The sequence below is a fragment of the Lepidochelys kempii genome, chromosome 10 (genome assembly GCF_965140285.1).
Source record: "Lepidochelys kempii isolate rLepKem1 chromosome 10, rLepKem1.hap1, whole genome shotgun sequence".
Classification (NCBI taxonomy): Eukaryota; Metazoa; Chordata; order Testudines; family Cheloniidae; genus Lepidochelys; species Lepidochelys kempii.
Genome location: NC_136389.1, coordinates 76,596,362 through 76,615,802, shown reverse-complemented (window position 1 = coordinate 76,615,802; position 19,441 = coordinate 76,596,362). Strand labels below are relative to the sequence as shown.

General features: G+C 40.8%; 1 protein-coding gene across 1 annotated transcript in view; it reads right to left on the bottom strand.

The window, feature by feature from the left end:
- Positions 1–19,441, bottom strand: part of LRRC28 (leucine rich repeat containing 28) — an 87,152-nt gene that overhangs the window by 25,530 nt on the left and 42,181 nt on the right. Inside the window, exon 6 of the mRNA XM_073304280.2 lies at positions 10,937–11,143. Coding sequence (XP_073160381.1) covers positions 10,937–11,143 — 207 coding nt within the window. The remainder of the gene's footprint in view (positions 1–10,936; positions 11,144–19,441) is intronic.

Sequence of the window (19,441 nt, the reverse complement as noted above, 5' to 3'; positions counted from 1 at the left end):
AATTGTCTAAGATTTTTTGCCAGCCACTACTACTACAGGATGTTATATAAATGTGTAATGTTTTATTTATGCATAGGTCTCTGGCCATCATTCAACTCTGATGAATCACAAGCTAACATTTTACTCATTTCTACTACAGCTTTCCTGATCCCATAAGGTGTTGAGTGTAGTCAGCTCCCGTTGACTTTAAAGAGAATCAAAGACACTAGGAACCTTGCAGGATTGCAGCCCAAAAGGTCTGTGCAAAGAAGATCAACCTACTACAGACACAATCAAACATCATGGGAAAAAAGATGGGGTGGGGGAAAAAAGGTGTCCTAAAATTCAACAAGGAAACGAAGATACAGTTTAATCTGAAAACGTAATCTCTCTGTATGTAGTTATGAATCAGGCATTATAAGAGAGGACAGTGTTAAGGTTTCTAGATTTTTTAAAAAAATCCTCTCACTTTGTAAGAGTCAATTTGACTGTTCCTGAGTGGTATTTTTAAAAAACGGCTTAAAAGAAAGTAGTTATCCTTCAAGTAAGAGTACATTCAAATATACAAAATATGGGCTAGGTGGTGGTCTATTGACAGCACAGTGCTGTTGAGATTGGGCTGCCCCTTTGCAGGCCAGCTGCAAATGAAAACACTGCAAGGAACGCACAAACATCTGAAATACAGATAGGGGGAGAAAAAATGGTAAGGGAGCATCTCAAACTGCCAAAGTAGGCCCACTAAACGACTGTTGAAGGGCTCCAAGTGGTGTCTTGTTATGTCTTTCTCGGCAAGGAAGAAGGGTCATTTGAAGGCTGAACCATTAGTGCTGGTGCTAGAAGGAAACCTATCAGATTCCCTTTGTGGAGTAAAAATGTCAGAGTGATTTGATTTAATATATTACTTTTACAAAGGGCCTGAGCCTGCACCATTCTACACTATGGGAATTTTGCCTTAAGCTGGACCCTAACAGCGCTCTCAATATACTTCCTTTGAAACGATGTACTTGACTTTCACAGGGCACTTTCTGTCCTGAAGAAATTTCTGCTTGGAAAGTTATGAGAAACACACAAATCCCTCTGCAGTATACAACAATCTTCACTTCCTCTCCTGAAATGATGCGTGGTGCTGGTGTGTATTGCTAAAGAGCTAACACCTCAAATGGCTGTTAGCATTAGTTCAGCGTAGGTTGGCTACATATAGTTTGTTAAAGGTTTTAGGATCCTTCTCCATAAAACAATATAAATGTAGTGTGAGAAAGTTCCTCCTCTGCCTTGGTGGGTCCTGCACTTATTGGCAGATTTTCTCACCTCAGAGGTTCACGGCAGCCCTCAGTTTGGCCACTTTCGTGGCTCAAATCTGCCGTTCACTCAGTTAGTCTCATCACTGGCCAGCATGGGGAAAGGAAGAAGAACAATCCCCACAGTCTCTGCTGATCCACCTAGTGGGTCGGGGAACAGGTCAGAGACCTTCCCCTCTGGTGGAACCCACCGTCCAGTTCAACTCCTCTTGTATCAAGTAGGGAGTTGGAGGGAGGGGGGGAACCGGGCCCGCCCCCTGCTCCGGGTTCCAGCCCAGGGCCCTGTGGATTGCAGCTGTCTACAGTGGCTCCTGTAATAGGTGCGTGACAGCTACAACTCCCTGGGCTACTTCCCCATGGCCTCCTCCCAACACCTTCTTTATTCTCACCACAGGACTTTCCTCCTGGCGTCTGATAATGCTTGTACTCCTCAGTCGTCCAACAGTCCGCGTTCTCACTCTCAGCTCCTAGCGCCTCTTGCTCCCAGCTCCTTACACTCGCACCACAAACTGAAGTGAGCTTGTTTTTAAACCCAGGTGCCCTGATTAGCCTTAACTGATTCTAGCAGCTTCTTGATTAGAACACCTGCAGCCAATCAGCCTGTCTGCCTTAATTGTTTCCAGAAAGTTCCTGATTGTTCTGGAACCTTCCCTGGTACCTTACCCATGGAAAAGGGACATACTTAACCTGGGGCTAATCTATCTGCCTTCTATCACTCTCCTGTAGCCATCTGGCCCGACCCGGTCACAGTAGGGTACAATGTAAAATATTACAGCACTAGCACAGAGGCATCCAATAAAATATAAGCACACAGCACTGACTGCAACACATCGAAAAGCTGAAAAAATGTAGTCATGTTGCAGAATCCAGTTATACCAATGAGCACAGAAAACTGGGGGCTGCTGGGTGACTTGAATGTGTTACTGTTTTATCCTACTGGTCTTGGGGAAAAGGGAAGAAAATTCAAAAGGTTCTTGTTTTTAATTTAGTTATATATAGACATATATAGGATGAAAATCAGGTTATGGTCTTTTAAAAAATACATTCTCCGGAGCTGCTGTTTTAAGCAACAAGCCTAAAAAGGAGCTGTGCTTCATTTCTCCCCTCTGTTTGGATGTTGCATTTAGACTGTAAGCTCTTCGAGACAGGGACTTCCCACGTGACTGAAGTACTTTTGGGTGCTACATAAACATCTCCATCTCAGTTTGGGCAAAACTCCTCAACTTTAAGCTCCCAAATCCCACAACAGTGCATGAGTTTACATATTTCATGTTCAAATGAAACTTATTACATTAATAACCATGCATCTCCTTCCAACCTCCAAAGATAAAAAAAAGTGTCAAACACCACCACAAACAAGTTTATTTTAGTAGTTACCAGTTTAAAAAGCTCTTTCTACACCATCCCCATTAGTTTTTATGTATTACACCAGGAAATAAATATTGTTAAAAGCTTTTTGATAAACACACTTCTTTTGAACTCTATAAAATAAAGAAGCTGTCCATCTATGGAAAGGCTAAGCCACAAAGAAAGTTTTCATGTGGCTTTTGCTAGCACTGCACTGTGTCTAAAACATTTCCACTTTCCTCCTTCCAGACTCTCAGATCAAAGACCTTTCTTCTAGAAGTGACCAAATACTACAAGTCCTGAACAACCCCCAATTCTATTTTTTTTTATTTATTTATTTTATTTAACCTCAAGGCCCTGGCATATGCATTCCACATGGTTGAAGACCAAACAAAAGCTCATGTGTCTGCATTGATGCTCTTTTAACCATATTGTGAAAGCAGGCATGCTGTAAAAGCATCTACTGTGGTAGAAGACCTTTGTTGACTGTACACTGATAAATTACTAGACCCATTTGCTTAAAGAAAAGCACATATAGACCCTCAAAAAAGTGATACAACACTGAGATTTTACTGTCATAATATCCAGCCACTGTCACCAAACTCTAGACAGAATGGTCCATAATTACTTTATTTAAATCATTTTATCAATCATGACAAATTGTTTTAATTGCAACAACAAAAAGCCAGACTCCAGTTTCTTTCAATAGAATTTTTGTTTTCAGAAGTTGTAGCATTTGCATTCGATACTTGGAGAATTTTTAAATCCTGTTCACCTTCTTCAGAACACAGAGTAACCTGTAATATATAGCTCAGTAGTTTCATCTTCAATTCTAGAACAGAATTCCTAAAGCCGTTTACTGGACCAGAATGGAAAAACCACATGGTCTACAAAGACAAGCAAAAGGAAGGTGCAGAGCTTGGGCACGATACATAGGGTTACACAGCTGGACTCAGAAATACATTTCAGCATATTTTTAGAAAGTTGTCAAGGATGCCCAGAGCATTGTATGGGTACTCTTTTATTACTTAGTATAAATCTAAATAGTGTACCTTTTATGTCAGTCCTCGGAAAACCTACCAATTTAAGAGTTATATTGGCATATGCAGGTATTTAAGTCTCCATTGCAAGAACAAGTAAGTAATCTTGTTTTTGTTCAACTATCTGTTCAGACATCTGCTTGAAAAGTTGGGAGTGGCATGGTATATTTATATTTGGTGAATCTATTTAGCAAATAATATACTAATTCTGCATGGACACAAACTTAAGAATGGTGAATTTTAAAACCAAAAGAGAAAATACACAACAGGACTCGCTTATACAGTATCTCTATCCTGCATTACAACACAAGCACAGGACTATTACTGGGGTACATCCGGGAATGTCAGCCTATGAGTAAGCAGGTGTAGGTTTTCCTCAGACCGAACAGGGATTTTGCAAGCAGTCACAGTGGACATGTCTACACTAGCGTTAAGGAAAAGTTAGCACATGTGACTCCATTTTGGTTTGGGGCCCACCATTGTCTAAAAGCAAGCACATCATGCACCAGGAGGAGTGTTCCTTAGATACTGCATTCCGGTGAAAATCCTCCTCCTTGTCTCCAGCCTGCCTTGACTCCCAGTATCTGGTTTTTGTCAGTCCCTAACTCCCTATCTCCTGGCCTTTGATGTGAGGCCTCCCATCCTGATAATAAAAGTTAGTGATGCATGGCTTTAGGACCATGCTGTGTAATTAACATACTGGTTTAGCACGAGGAATGCACCAAGCAAGGATAGGTGGTAGATAAGAAAAGGGTTTGTTTATTGGCTAAGGTTTCCGATGCACGAGGGCAACATGCTTTGCTAAAAAGTATATAAACTTTGTATAATCTGTATTCGGGGCCCCTTCCTGGCTAGCAGAGGGGCACCATGCTCAAGCGTAATAAACTTAGTGTTTTTTGGGAACTCTGCAGTTGTGGACTTTGTTTATGTGCCTTAGCCTAGATTCGAACTGTGCATGTCCTATCAGGTGTAATTCGTAGCATTTGTGTGCGTGTCCTATCAGGTGTAATTCGTAGCATTTGTGAGCGTGTCCTATCAGGTGTAATTCGTAGCATTTGTGTGCGTGTCCTATCAGGTGTAATTCGTAGCAGTTATGTGCGTGTCCTATCAAGTGTAATTCGGAACACTAGGAAAGGCTGACAACACCTGCACTGTCTACATTAATTGCAAATCATTAGTTAAAATGTGGTAACATTTTAAAAACACGATAATTTCTCCCAGATGCATGCTTTTTTACTAGGCATGTCTGAGAATGAACAACTTGCCTCCTTCTCTAGTCAGTATAGATCAACCAGTAGTCAGAAAGTAGCACATTAAGGGTATGTCTACACTATCCGCTGGATCGGTGGGCAGCAATCGATCCAGCAGGGGTCAATTTATTGCGTCCAGTCTAGACGCGATAAATCGATCCCCAAGCGCACTCCCGTCGACTCCTGTACTCCACCACTGCAAGAGGCGCAGGCAGAGTCAACGGGGAAGCAGCAGTCTACTCACTACAGTGAAAACACCATGGTAAGTCGATCTAAGTACATCAACTTCAGCTACGTTATTCACATAGCTAAAGTTGCATAACTTAGATCGATTCCCCTCCCAGCAGTGTAGACCAGGGCTGAACCTTGAAATTAGAAGTTCTACGGAATCAAACCACAGTTGGTTGAGTAGAGAAGATGAGGAGGATTTATCTGTAATCTGACAAATGAAAAGCCACATTCTAAGAATGTAATTTGTTGGGGAAAAGTCAATAGGGTTTTTGTAGAGGGAAATCATGCCTCACGAATCTACTAGAATTCTTTGAGTGGGTCAACAAGCATGTGGAAAAGGGGGATCCAGTGGATATAGTGTACTTAAGATTTTCAGAAAGCCTTTGACAAGGTCCCTCACCAAAACCTCTTAAGCAAAGTAAGCTGTCACGGGGTAAGAGGGAAGGTCCTCTCAGGGATTGGTAACTGGTTAAAACATAGGAAACAAAGGGTAGGAATAAATGGTTAGTTTTCAGAATGGAGAGAGGTAAATAGTCCCAAGGGTCTATACTGGGACCAGTCCTATTCAACATATTCATAAATGATCTGAAAAAAGGAGTAAACAGTGAGGTGGCAAAATTTGCAGACGATACAAAACTACTCTTCAATTATTTAGATAATGGTATAGAGCGTATACTTATAAAGTTTGCGGACGATACCAAGCTGGGAGGGGTTGCAAGTGCTTTAGATGATAAGATTAAAATTCAAAATGATCTGAACTGGAGAAATGGTCTGAAGTAAATAGGATGAAATTCAATAAGGACAAATGCAAAGTACTTCATTTAGGAAGGAATAATCCGTTGCACACAAACAAAACGGGAAATGACTGCACAGGAAAGAGTACTGAGGAAAGGAATCTGGGGGTCATAGTGGACCATAAGCTAACTATGAGTCAACAGTGTAACACTGTTGCAAAAAAAGCAAACATCCTTCTGAGATGCATTAGTAGGAGTGTTGTAAGCAAGACACGGTAAGTAATTCTTCCACTCTACTCTGTGCTGATTAGGCCTCAACTAGAGTATTGTGTCCAGTTCTGGGCGCCACATTTCAGGAAAGATGTGGACAAATTGGAGAAAGTCCAGAGAAGAGTAACAAAAATTATTAAAGGTCTAGAAAACATGACCTATGAGTGAAGATTGAAAAAAATTGAGTTTGTTTAGTTTAGAGAAGAGAAGACTGAGGGAGGACATAACAGGGTTCAAGTACATAAAAGGTTGTTACAAGGAGAAGGAAGAAAAATTGTTCTTCTTAATCTCTGAGGATAGGACAAGAAGCAATGGGCTTAAATTGCAGCAAGGGAGGTTTAGGTTGAACATTAGGAAAAAATTCCTAACTGTCGGGGTGGTTAAGCACTGGAATAAATTGCCAAGGGAGGTTGCGGAATCTTCATCATTGGAGATTTTTAAGAGCAGGTTAGACAAACACCTGTCAGGAATGGTCTAGATCAGAGGTGGGCAAACTACAGCCTGCAGGCCACATCGGGCTCGTGGGACCATCCTGCCCAGCCCTTGAGCTCCTGACTGGGGAGGCTAGTCCCCAACCCCTCCCCTGTTGTCCCCCACTCCCCTGCAGCTATGCCGCCGCGCAGGCAGCGAGCGTAACGGGGTGGCCGCGGCGCATGCGGCGGTTGGGGGGTAGGGTAGAGGGTTCTGGGGGGCAGTCAGGAGACAGGGAGCGGTTGGATGGGGCGGAGGTTCTGGGTCAGGGAGGTTGAATAGGGTGTGGGAGTCCCGGGGGCCTGTCAGGAGGTGGAGGGTGGTGCTGGATAGGGGCTGGGGGGCAGTCAGGAGACAGGGAGCAGAGGGGGTTGTGTAGGGGGTGGGATCCCGGGGGGGGGTTGGAGCGGGGGTCCCGGGAGGGCGCGGTCAGGGGACAAGGAGCAGGGGAGTTGGATGGGTCGGGGGTTCTTAGGGGGGCAGTCAGGGAGTGGATAGGGGGTGGGGGCCAGGCTGCTTGAGGGGCACAGACTTCCCTACCCGGCCCTCCATACAGTTTCACACCCCGATGTGGCCCTCGGGCCAAAAAGTTTGCCCACCCCTAGTCTAGATAATACTTAGTCCTGCCATGAGTGTAGGGGACTGGACTAGATGACCTCTCAAGGTCCCTTCCAGTCCTATGATTCTATTCAAGATATTCCAGTCCCAAGCAGACTACGAAGAGCTACAAAAGGATCTCTCAAAACTGGGTGACTAGGAAACAAAATGGCAGATGAAATTCAATGTTGATAATGCAAAGTAATGCACATTGGAAAACATAATCCCAACTATACATATAAAATGATGGGGTCTAAATTAGCTGTTACCACTCAAGAAAGAGTGGTAATTGTGGATAGTTCTCTGAAAACATTTACTCAATGTACAGCTGCAGTAGTCAAAAAAACGAACAGAATGTTGGGAATAATTAAGAAAGGGATAGATAATAAGACAGAAAACATCATATTGCCTCTATATAAATCCATGGTATGCCCACATCTTGAATACTACGTGCAGATGTGGTCACCCCATCTCAAAAAAGATATATTGGAATTGGAAAAGATTCAGAAAAGGGCAACAAAAATGATCAGTGGTATGGAACGGCTGCCATATGAGGAGAGATTAATAAAACTGGGACTTTTCATCTTGGAAAAGAGATGACTAAGGGGGGATTATGATACAGGTCTATAAAATCATGACTGGTGTGGAGAAAGTAAATAAGGAAGCGTTATTTATTCCTTCTCATAACACAAGAACTAGGGGTCACCAAATGAAATTAATAGGCAGCAGGTTTAAAACAAACAAAAAAGTATTTTTTCCACACAATGCACAGTCAACCTGTGGAACTCCTTGCTAGAGGATATTATGAAGGCCAAGATTGTAACAGAGTTCAAAAAAGAACTAGATAAGTTCATGGAGGGTAGGTCCATCAATGACCATTAGTCTGGATGGGCAGGGATGGTTTCCCTAGCTTCTGTTTGCCAGAAGCTGGGAATGGATCACTTGATTACCAGTTCTGTTCATTTCCTCTGGGGCATCTGGCATTAGCCACCGTCAGAAGACGGGATACTGAGCTACACTGACCTTTGGTCTGACCCAATATGGCAGTTCTTATGTTCTAAGAATCAAAATGAGTATCACTGATCACGACTAACTCCACATGCTGAGATTATTACCAGGCCTTTACATGCTGTCTACTATGTGGTGTCCCAACAAAAACAAAAGGACAGATGGTTCAAGTAGTCTAAACTAAGCAGGTCAAAGATGACAGTGAAAATAAATTTTATTTCTATAATTTAAGTAGCTTATACCACTCAGTTTTAATTAAGGAAATCTTAAAATCAGGTATTTTTTAAACATTCATATAAAAGGATGCTTAGTAACACCCACTGTATATTGTCCAGTTGTGAAATGATTAAAGATGCAGATTTTATGCTGTATCTAAATTTTTAAGAGTATATCATTCAAAATGTCCGCGGGTTATGCAGCACTGGCTACCTTATATAAAAATCCATAAGGAAAGGGTTTAAGGAAAGAGAATTACGGGCCTTTATTCATGATTTCAAGTTGTGCAAGTAACTCATGCTAGAGTCAAACTCTGAGGAGTCTGGGTATTCAGCATCATGAAATGCCCATGCAGGTCAACAGTCACCATTCAGGTTTCCATACAAATGTTATGTTGAGACCTTACTTTTAAAATGTATTAATCATTCCCTTTCGCTTTCATGTATTTCTGAGGCACTTATATCCACACCATGTTCGATAAGCACCATGTTCGATGTCATAAAATGTGCAACTGAAGTAGGCTGCAAGGATGCACGCAGAACACAGCCACCAGATATGAGAGCTGAAAAAACAAACAAACAAACAAAAAACAAACACCAAACACACCCCCCCCCCCAAATTGTGCCTGTAAACTTTAAATATTTCAACAAGCATGTAGTATACTGACACACATATGGAAGTTTTTCCTAAAATGGCAGAAATAATTTTTTTGTTTTCAGTGAGGCAATCCTCTTTTCCACTGTATTTCACCACATCTTCACCATTTGGAAATCTTCTGATTCTTTAGGATGGAATTAAACATTTCTATTTATTCTGTGCTGCTTTTTCCTCTTAACTCCAGGATTTAGTATTCAATTCCACATGCACAGATAGCAAATTATCTCCAAATGTTCCACAGTGAGTTCCTGTTGTTAAGAATTACTGAGCAAGGTCAACTGACCGTCTTTGATGTTTCCCATTATTTTAAAGGTTCCTTTTAAAACAGACTATGTTTTGAATTTGAGCTTAAATATAAAGCAAAAGCAAGGTGTGTCATTTTCTAAGGGGCTTACCTCCTTCTTTTTAACTAAAGAAACAAACATTATACAGATCTGTGGCTGATCCAAGGTATTGCTTTCTCACAGATAAAGCATTAAACAAATAAGGAAAACATCTGAATTTAAAAGGTACACAATTTGACCCCAGTAGGGTTCCACATTTCAACTTAAACAGCATTTTGTTTCTCCAAAGCTTAAAAACAAAACAAAAAAATCTCACCTCTCTCTTTTCTGAAGAAGTTCTTATAGAAGGAGGAATATTTGGTTGATGGAAGAGTTATTTTGCTTGTTAGTTAGCACAGCAGGATTTGACTGATGTATCATAGGGTTTATTTTCTTTGACTCATAATGCCATGTGGTCGACAGGGTATTTCTACACCATTCCTATGACATCTCTATTTCAGAGACGTGGTGTCCCTGAATATAATACTTATCAAGCTGTAATGCTGAAAAGAGCTCCTTAAAACTCCAAGAATACATACCTTTCCATATTCTAAATAGTCAGTGCCATGTATCTTCAATCTGTATCATGTAATTCATTGAGAAACAATCATCACTTTTAGCAACCTCAGTTTTTATTAATTTTTTAGTGTGGGTTAACGTAACTGTATTCACACACAGTGGACCAAATCTGATTGCTTTTTTCTTGTTTCCAGAGACCAAACTTGAAACACATGAAAAAGCAGCACTAGTATGTGCTCATTTCTAGCAGAGATGGGCCCTTACAGAGCCCACTAAAAGTAAAAATAATCTACACAGGGGAGAATGAGACTGTCTGCAGAGACCTTTGTCAGGCAGGATGTCTGCATGAACGTATAGACCACTCCCCATAACACGAGGCCACACACCTGTAGTTTCGCCTCCTTGGCTCCTGCAGCTATCCTGGTGTGTCCCCATGTACAACATCATCAAAATAGATGCTACGCTGGGGACACATTAAAATTTAGGATATGTAGATATGTAATACTGACATTTCTTGATATGTAGATATGCAGTGCTGACATTTCTAGTGCTATGAAGCTTTTACAGTTACTGGGTTTTCATGACAAGTTTAAACCTCTAAATGAGGATTCAGTGGTAATTTTAGATCTAGCTGTTCGAGATAAGCCATTACAAAAAGCAATGGGATTCAGATCGCCCCATACTACATTTATGCATGAGACTAGTTTAGTCTAAAAAGTGTTCTTCTGCTTTGTAAGTCGGCTAAAATATAACAAGCTGAACTGCTCTGTCCTAACATTTTGAACAGGCATGAAACCACAATCTTAAGACAGTTAATTTGTTTTTCCATTTACTAACAAGTTTCCCAAGAATCAGATCACTGTGTTAGCTTCCATAATTCAGAGGTTGTGCATAAAACATCATGGATCAAAAGCACTACTTGTTAGAATGAGGCTTTTACAATGCTTGTTTTCTTTTCTATCTTCCCCCTGCTGTCTAAGGAAGGCAGTCACTCACCAAGTGGCAGAAATGCAAGACAGTTTCCAGCCATGGACAGCTCGTTGAGGCTAGGGAGTTGGCAGAGGTGGCGGGGGACACACCACAGATAATTCCCATCAGCACTCAGGTACTGCAGAGAAAGGCACATATGTAGCCTTTCAGGTAAAGCTATCAAACGATTGGTTGAAATGTCCAAGGTCTGCAGCTCCCTCAGGTCTCCAACTTCTACAATCAAAACATCAAATATTCAGACATGGCATTAATCACTGTATTTCCACAACAATAGGACAAAAAATACAAACTGAAATACAGCTCACAGAAAAACTTTAGATATTTAAATGAACATGGCAGCCTCTACTTAATTTGTTAGCCAACTCCATCCTTCTGCCAGGCCAGCATCCCTAAACCACCACTAGTCTTCTACCACTCCTTGGTTTCTTCACCAATACCAGAATTTGACAACTATCATTTACTGCAAATTCCCTCCAAAATGTATTTGTAACAACTTAATAATATATCATTAACAATTGTTTAAACATTAAGATATCATCACATTTTATGTTTGCACAAGATAAGGGTAAGGCAAACTGGAGTCATCTAAACCTATTTAGAAAAAACAGCCCTCCAAACCACTTAATTTGTAACTGAAGTTCTATACAGACTTCTCTGGATTTTATATTAAAAATATGGTCCAAGCTACACAATTTTAAGTAATTAAATTTCACTGACTTGTAATTACATTTAAAAAGACAAAACTACAAATGTTCAGCAAAGTTTTGGAGATTGACTTTGATGTTACTATGAATGATAAATTCTGGGAGAATAGTTTTCCTATTATTTCAAGTGTATTCAGATCTGCTGCATTCACATAGTTCCCTTTTTCTTGCCAAAATAACTGTATGGAAACCAATTAAAAACAAATAAAGCAGGTTTAAGCTCATCAGTTGTCATGTTTTGGTATTGCCAAGAGCACCATGCTACATATCTGTGCGTTATGATATAAGAACTCTGGCTCAGAACTGAGCCCTTCATTTCTTTTACTTTGAAACTCCCTGGTTACCATTTTCCCCTCAAATCCTTATCTTGGGGAGCAGGTACCAGCTGGGCAACATGTTTAAATATATGGAAAAAAAAGTTTGTGTAAGGTAAATTTAAATAAGAAAGATATCAAATTTCATATATCTGGTTAAATATGGTAATCAATATGAAAAAACTGCAGCCACCAGACATCAAACACTTCATATTTACACACAAAAACTGTCTATTACTTTCATCATTATGTGCTTGAAAGTAAAACTCAATTAATGTAGTTATCTGTAGATTTGCATGCACACACATACAAAAACAATGTGATCCCATTTTCTGACTTTTTATGCTGAGTTATAAATTTTTTTAAAATGTGTATTATTTTTGTTTTCCCCATTAATTTTATGCATAATTACCTATGGATACTATGGACATAAGCACATAATGCATTTTACATTATTTTTTTACAACTAATATAGAAATTGTAGTTTGCGTAAGTATCTCTGAAAAAATACAGCAGAATTTTATTATATGAATACTTATACTAGTAGGCAGTCATCTGTATTTTCTTGTGGAACTGCCTTTGTTACTATAAATATAGGTATAAACAAATGATTGGACCAAAACCAAAATCAGGACAGTGAGTGGAAATTATGAATTCATAAAATAAAATACATAGTTGTAATGCTGTTAGTGAAAATGTTACATACGAATATAAGTTAATATGAACTTTTGTAACATCTGATGATAAAACACTGAATGCATCCAATGAAGTGAGCTGTAGCTCACGAAAGCTTATGCTCAAATAAATTTGTTAGTCTCTAAGGTGCCACAAGTACTCCTTTTCTTTTTGCGAATACAGACTATCACGGCTGCTACTCTAAAACACTGATAGTCTCCTTAAACAGATTCTCCCACCGTTTTCACTTATGTTGGGTTTCATACACATATGTACATAACGTTTCAAGTAACTCTACCAAATATCAACACCAAATGTGCTTAAAAAGAACTACTGGTCATTAGCACTCTTTGTTCTGCAGCCTGGAAGGACTAGGCTAGACTGGGAAAACAGACTGTGTTTAATAATCTGCTAATACATGTTAACTAACATGTTTTACAGTGCAATCTATTTCCCAAGTCTAGACATGCCTTTACTCACTTTTCTGAATGCACAGTTTGTAAATACAAGTTTATAATTACTTCTATTTAAAAAAAACTTTAACTTGAAGAATGTTGCAAACATTTGCACATTGAAGATTTCAAGAACTCTTTATTTTATGTTTCAAATAATGTTCCATAATTGTTTTTGTGGGTAGCAAACATTCTTAACAAAATCTGCAACCCATTTTCACACAAGTAGAATCATTGACTCCAACAGGACTGTTTCTGGGATTAGGATTTGCAGGATTGCTACCCAACTTTCTATTCTGGGAACACTGATGGTGAGATACACATTAAGAAGCAGATTAAAGAGACTGATTGGGGGCGGGGGAAATAACCCTGTTAATTTATATAATTCTTTTCATCCAAAGATTCCAATTAGGTTAGTCATGCCTGACTAACCTAATTGCTTTCTATGAGGAGATAACTGGCTCTGTGGATGAGGGGAAAGCAGTGGACGTGTTATTCCTTGACTTTAGCAAAGCTTGTATCTCCCACAGTATTCTTGCCAGCAAGTTAATGTAGTATGGGCTGGATGAATGGATTATAAGGTGGATAGAAAGCTGGCTAGATCATCGGGCTCAACAGGTAGTGATCAATGGGTCCATGTCCAGTTGGCAGCCAGTATCAAGCAGAATGCCCCAAGGGTCGGTCCTGGGGCCTGTTTTGTTCAATATCTTCATAAATGATCTGGAGGATGGCGTGGATTTCACCCTCAGCAAGTTCACAGATGACATTAAACTGGGCGGAGTGGTAGATATGTTGGAGGGTAGGGATAGGATACAGAGGGACCTAGACAAATTAGAGGATTGGGCCAAAAGAAATCTGATGAGGTTCAACAAGGACAAGTGCAGAGTCCTGCACTTAGGACGGAAGAATCCTATGCGCTGCTACAGACTAGGGACCGAGTGGCGAGGCAGCACTTCGGCAGAAAAGGACCTAAGGGTTACAGTGGCTGAGAAGCTGGATATGAGTCAACAGTGTGCCCTTGTTGCCAAGAAGGCTAATGGCATTTTGGGCTGTATAAGTAGGAACACTGCCAGCGGATCGAGGGACATGATCATTCCCCTCTATTCGGAATTGGTGAGGCCTCATCTGGAGTAGTGTGTCCAGTCTGGGGCCCTACACTACGAGAAGGATGTGGAAAAATTGGAAAGAGTCCAGTGGAGGGCAACAAAAATGATTAGGGGGCTAGACCACATGATTTATGAGGCAAGGATGAGGGAACTGGGATTATTTAGTCTGCAGAAGAGAAGAATGAGGCGGGATTTGATAGGTGCTTTCAGCTACCTGAATTGGGGTTCCAAAAAGAGGATAGAGCTAGACTGTTCTCAGTGGTAGCAGATGACAGAACACTGAGTAATGGTCTCAAGTTGCAGTGGGGGAGGTTTAGGTTGGATATTAGGAAAAACTTTTTCACTAGGAAGGTGGTCAAGCACTGGAATGGGTTACCTAGGGAGGTGGTGGAATCTCCTTCCTTTGAGGTTAAGGTCAGGTCTGATAAAGCCCTGGCTGGGATGATTTAGTTGGGGATTGGTCCTGCTTTGAGCAGGGGGTTGGACTAGATTACCTCCTGAGGTCCCTTCCAACCCTGATATTCTATGATGATTCTATGAAAGCATGCCATAATCTTTCCAGACTATAGGTCTGATCCTTTAGGGTCTTGATTGCTTCCATGAAAGGTGATCAGTGCCGTCAACTCTTATGGCAAGAAGTACTCAGCCCCTTGCAGAACTGGGTTTTGTGCACAGAGAGATTACTTCACCCACTTCTGAATGCAGTCATCTTTCCTCCATGAAGATGGCAGACAGGTTTTTTTCAGGATTAAATACAACTATGGTGAAAGGGGATTAAAAGAAATAAAATAAAAACTACTGCTCTGTCACAGAGTTTTTTGAAATTACAATCAAAGTAGTACTATTTCTGTTAAACAAGAATCCGTTGGGTCCTTATACTCCCTCTGCAGCAGCAGCAGCTAGAAAATTAACTATTCCCAGAGCTCTGCTGGCATTTTCTATGATGCTTGGACCTTAGCAAGTAAACAAAAAAACCTATGTTAATTTCAAGCTCTGTTAGACACAATGGGGAAGAAAGGAGGGAGAAATCAAATAGGTAAAAAGACAAACCGGTAAAGAAAAATGCCATTTTCAAGATTCTAAGAGGGTACTTAAACAAGAGAAAAGTAAAAAGTTGTAATAAAAGTTATATTGGGCTTTGTGTTTTTCAAATTGTTCTGTGACAATATTAAATTTAAAATACATGTTAAACCTTAAAGATTAAGAGAAAAACAGTCTATATTCCCCTCCCTGTGAAAACAATTCTACAGTTATGTGTAGTAAAGAGGGGACAATGGATCCCAGTAAAATACTTGACAGCATCTCTTTATAAAATAATGCTGTCAGCAGGAACAGTTTCTATGTCAAAGTAACAGTACTCTTCAAAACCTTTTCGTTACTCATTTTGATGCTAACAGTGCTCAATTGCTTTTCAATACCTGAACTACACACTGAAAATGAATTACTAAAGCACAGCAACTGCTGAATAGGTGCACAAAAACAACATAAGAAGAACAGTCTCATTTTTAACAGCTCTCTACTCATGACATACACACAAACAAAGCCCTATACTTTCAAACAGTGACAGGAAGTGAGCCACCTACATTCAGCCAAACCACTGACCACATGCAGTCTGTAACAGGCTTGACTATATTCATGCACTAACCTTTCCCTCTGCCACTAAAAACAGTTTTCTAAGGCTATGTCTACAGTACGGACCTTGCAGCGGCACAGCTGAATCATAGAATATCAGGGTTGGAAGGGACCTCAGGAGGTCTACTAGTCCAACCCCCTGCTCAAAGCAGGACCAATTACCTGAACCGCTGTAAGGTCTCTTGTGTAGCCACTCTATGCTGGTGGGAGAGCGCTCTCCCGCCAGCATACAGTAGGAACCTCAGAGTTACGAACACCTCGGGAATGGAGGTTGTTCGTAACTCTGAGATGTTCATAACTCTGAACAAAACATTATGGTTGTTCTTTCAAAAGTATACAACTGAACAGTGACTTAATACAGCTTTGAAACTTTACTATGCAGAAGGAAAATGCTGCTTTTAACCATCTTAATTTACATGAAACAAGCACAGAAAGTTTCCTTATATGGTCAATTTTTTTTAAACTTTCCTTTTTTTTAATATAGTGGCTTATGTTTAACAAGGTACTGTACTGTGTTTTCCTTTTTTTTCCCCCCCGCTCTCACTGCTGCTGCCTGACTGCGTACTTTCAATTCCAAATGAGGTGTGTGGTTGACCAGTCAGTTCGTAACTTTGGTGTTCGTAACTCTGAGGTCCTACTGTAAATAAGCCACCTCCCAACCAGCAGCAGTAACTATGTTGGTGGGAGAGTCTACACCGGTGCTTTTGTCGGTGAAAGTTATGTTGGTCAGGGGTGTTTTCTTCACAACTCTGACCAACAAAAGTTTTGTTGACAAAAGTGCTAGTGTAGACATAGCCTTAGAAGGGCAATATGGAAACTGAGAGCCCAGTCTCTCAGCCCCGCTGGTAGCTCCCTGCCAGAAGCCCGACTTCCCCACAGGCTCCGACCTGGAAGTGGGGTCCAGCCACCCAGGCTTCTTGTGTCAGCTCCCAGCTAGGAGCAGGGTCCAGCCACCCAGTTCTCTAGGAGAGTGGGGGGCAGCTGGGTAGAGCTGCCCAGCTTTCTTGTCAATTTCACTGCTGTAATAACAGCCAACATCCAATGTAAGGAATGCAGAGTCTACACAAACACTGCATCGCCCTAACTACACTGACATAAGCCCTACACCTCTCACTGAGGTGGTTTAAAGATGTCGGCATAGCAGGGGAGTTACATCGGCGGGAGGAGCATTTCGGTGTGTATACCTCCACTGTTTTGTCAACAAAAGCTGACTTTTCCTGACAAAACTGTGTAGTGTAGACAAGGCCTTAGTCTTTCCTATGTCTCTAGATTTGACTTCACAGTGGCGCACACATACATGTTGATAGTTTGCACCTAATGGGTTCTAAAACTGCCAGTGCTCACTGTAATTAAATTCACTTTTCCCTCTCTCTTTCCATCCTTGGAAAGTAGTTTTCATAACTTCCTTAATTAACAAGATCCTGATTACTGTGGTTTCTCAGACCAACTACTCAGCCATATACATCCTTCTAAAGGATAAAGGGGGAAAAAGCTATAACCAATCGGGATTATGTTACCAAAAGAAAAACCACCAACATAGGTTTATGCATCTTTTGATATAAAAAAAATTCTAAAATGAGTATTGGTGTAATCTTAAAAATGAGAAATCAAGCCCTTATGAACACTCCCCAGGAATTTCCAAAATTAAAAGTTATTTGGAAAAACTGTTATATCCCTGAGATAGTATTACTCTGAATTTTCACAATTACATATAGGAATAGAGTTTGCACCACCTCTCCCACCCCTCAAACTGAACACTTTATTGCTTATTCAAGTAACATTAACGCTAGTTTCTAGCATTTAATTTCCGTGATTTAAAAGAAATAAACTGGAGTTATCCATCTTGTGGGAGTTTACAAGTTTTGCCAAAGACAAGTAGTTCCTTGAACCACAATAGGGATGGAGTCCGCATACCTGCATAATTCAGAAGTGACTCATACAATTTTGCTTAAACCTTCAGAACCAATTTCATCTTTCTATGGTTGCCCTGGACCAAAGTTTCATCCAAAAGGAATTTGAGAACATTACAAGTAACTGCAAAGGGAGGTACTCTAAGAAGGAATCTAGAACTCAATCTTAGATATGTAGAAGGTGCAACCAGTGAACGTATTGTGTGAATTTTGTGTCTGAAAAATTTCCTGCCAGCCTTCGCCAATGTGAATATAAGATGCACTTCCTTATCATGGCACTATGGGGACATTTGTTATCTTACAGCAAACAACACTACAATACAGAACAGCTGTTTAAACTTTATTAGTTGTTCCCATTTGGTTATCACCATTACCAGCTTTATGCTCCATGTAAAATGCAGAATTATGTATACAAGTTCAAATAACTAGGAACTTCATTTACATCAGACCTGGACTGACTCAAAAGGAATTTAAAAACAGCTTTTAGCTGGTTATAGCAGAGATGACCCGTACCTGCCAATATTGGGAGTGGGGGTTGGGGGAGAGGGCAGAGAGGGCAATAACTTTAGCAGAGGTTATTGAACATGCTCATTCCATGTGAGCATACTCAATACAAGCCAAGCAGCAAATCGGGGTGCTGGGGGGGTACATGACCCTGTGTCCCTACCATGGGTTGCTTCTGGGTTAAGCCAATATTATATACCTTTACATATCACATTTAATGGCCTATCCAGCAGATCACATTTTGCCATTTTTAAATATTTAAACTTTTCTAGCACAAATTGGCACTTATGACAGTTCTATGCCACCTTCAAATAGGCAGAGTTTGACCACTAATGAGAGATGGTATAATTAGATTTGAGGGGAAAAAACGGGGGGGAAAAGAATCACATTTACATTTTATCACTGATGTTACAGAGTTCAAAAAGTTTCACGTTTCTCGTCTGTAAGAGACTCACGATAAAATGACCTTATTCTCCATTTTTGCTACATAACTTAACATTTGTGGCATCACTAGTTTAAAAAAAAAAAAGAGAGAGAGAGAGAGATACTATAGAGCAGTGGTTCCCAAACTTGTTCCGCTGCTTGTGCAGGGAAAGCCCCTGGTGGGCCAGGCCGGTTTGTTTACCTGCCGAGACCGCAGGTTCGGCTGATCGCGGCTCCCAGTGGCCGCGGTTTGCTGCTCCAGGCCAATGGGGGCTGATAGAAGCGGTGCGGGCCAAGGGAAGTACTGGCTGCTGAGGGAAGTACTGTAAACAACCGGCCTGGCCCACCAGGGGCTTTCCCTGCACAAGCAGCGGAAAAATTTTGGGAACCACTGCTATAGAGGATAAGTACAAGTTGTGATACCAAGGGTTCTCAGGACAAATATTTTGGTATTCTGTTCTCATACTTTTTCCTAAAATACTTTAATGAGCTTTAGGAAAAACAAATAAATATGCACATATACACATCCAAATCATTGTAATTTATTTACTGCTAGCTAGTAAGTCTGTTGTGAAAAGTGATACTTCTATGTTTGTTAATATCAATTATTAAGCCCTGGCAAGCCTGGGGACAAATTAAGCCCTGAATGGAGGGCCAGGTGAGGCAACAGGGGGCTGGAGCCTGAAGCCCCATAGCTGGGGAACAGGGCCTGGGGACAGAGCCCGAAGTTGTGCAGACGGAGCCCGCCACCCCACCAACCCAGGGCTGAAGCCCAAAGCATGAGCCCAACT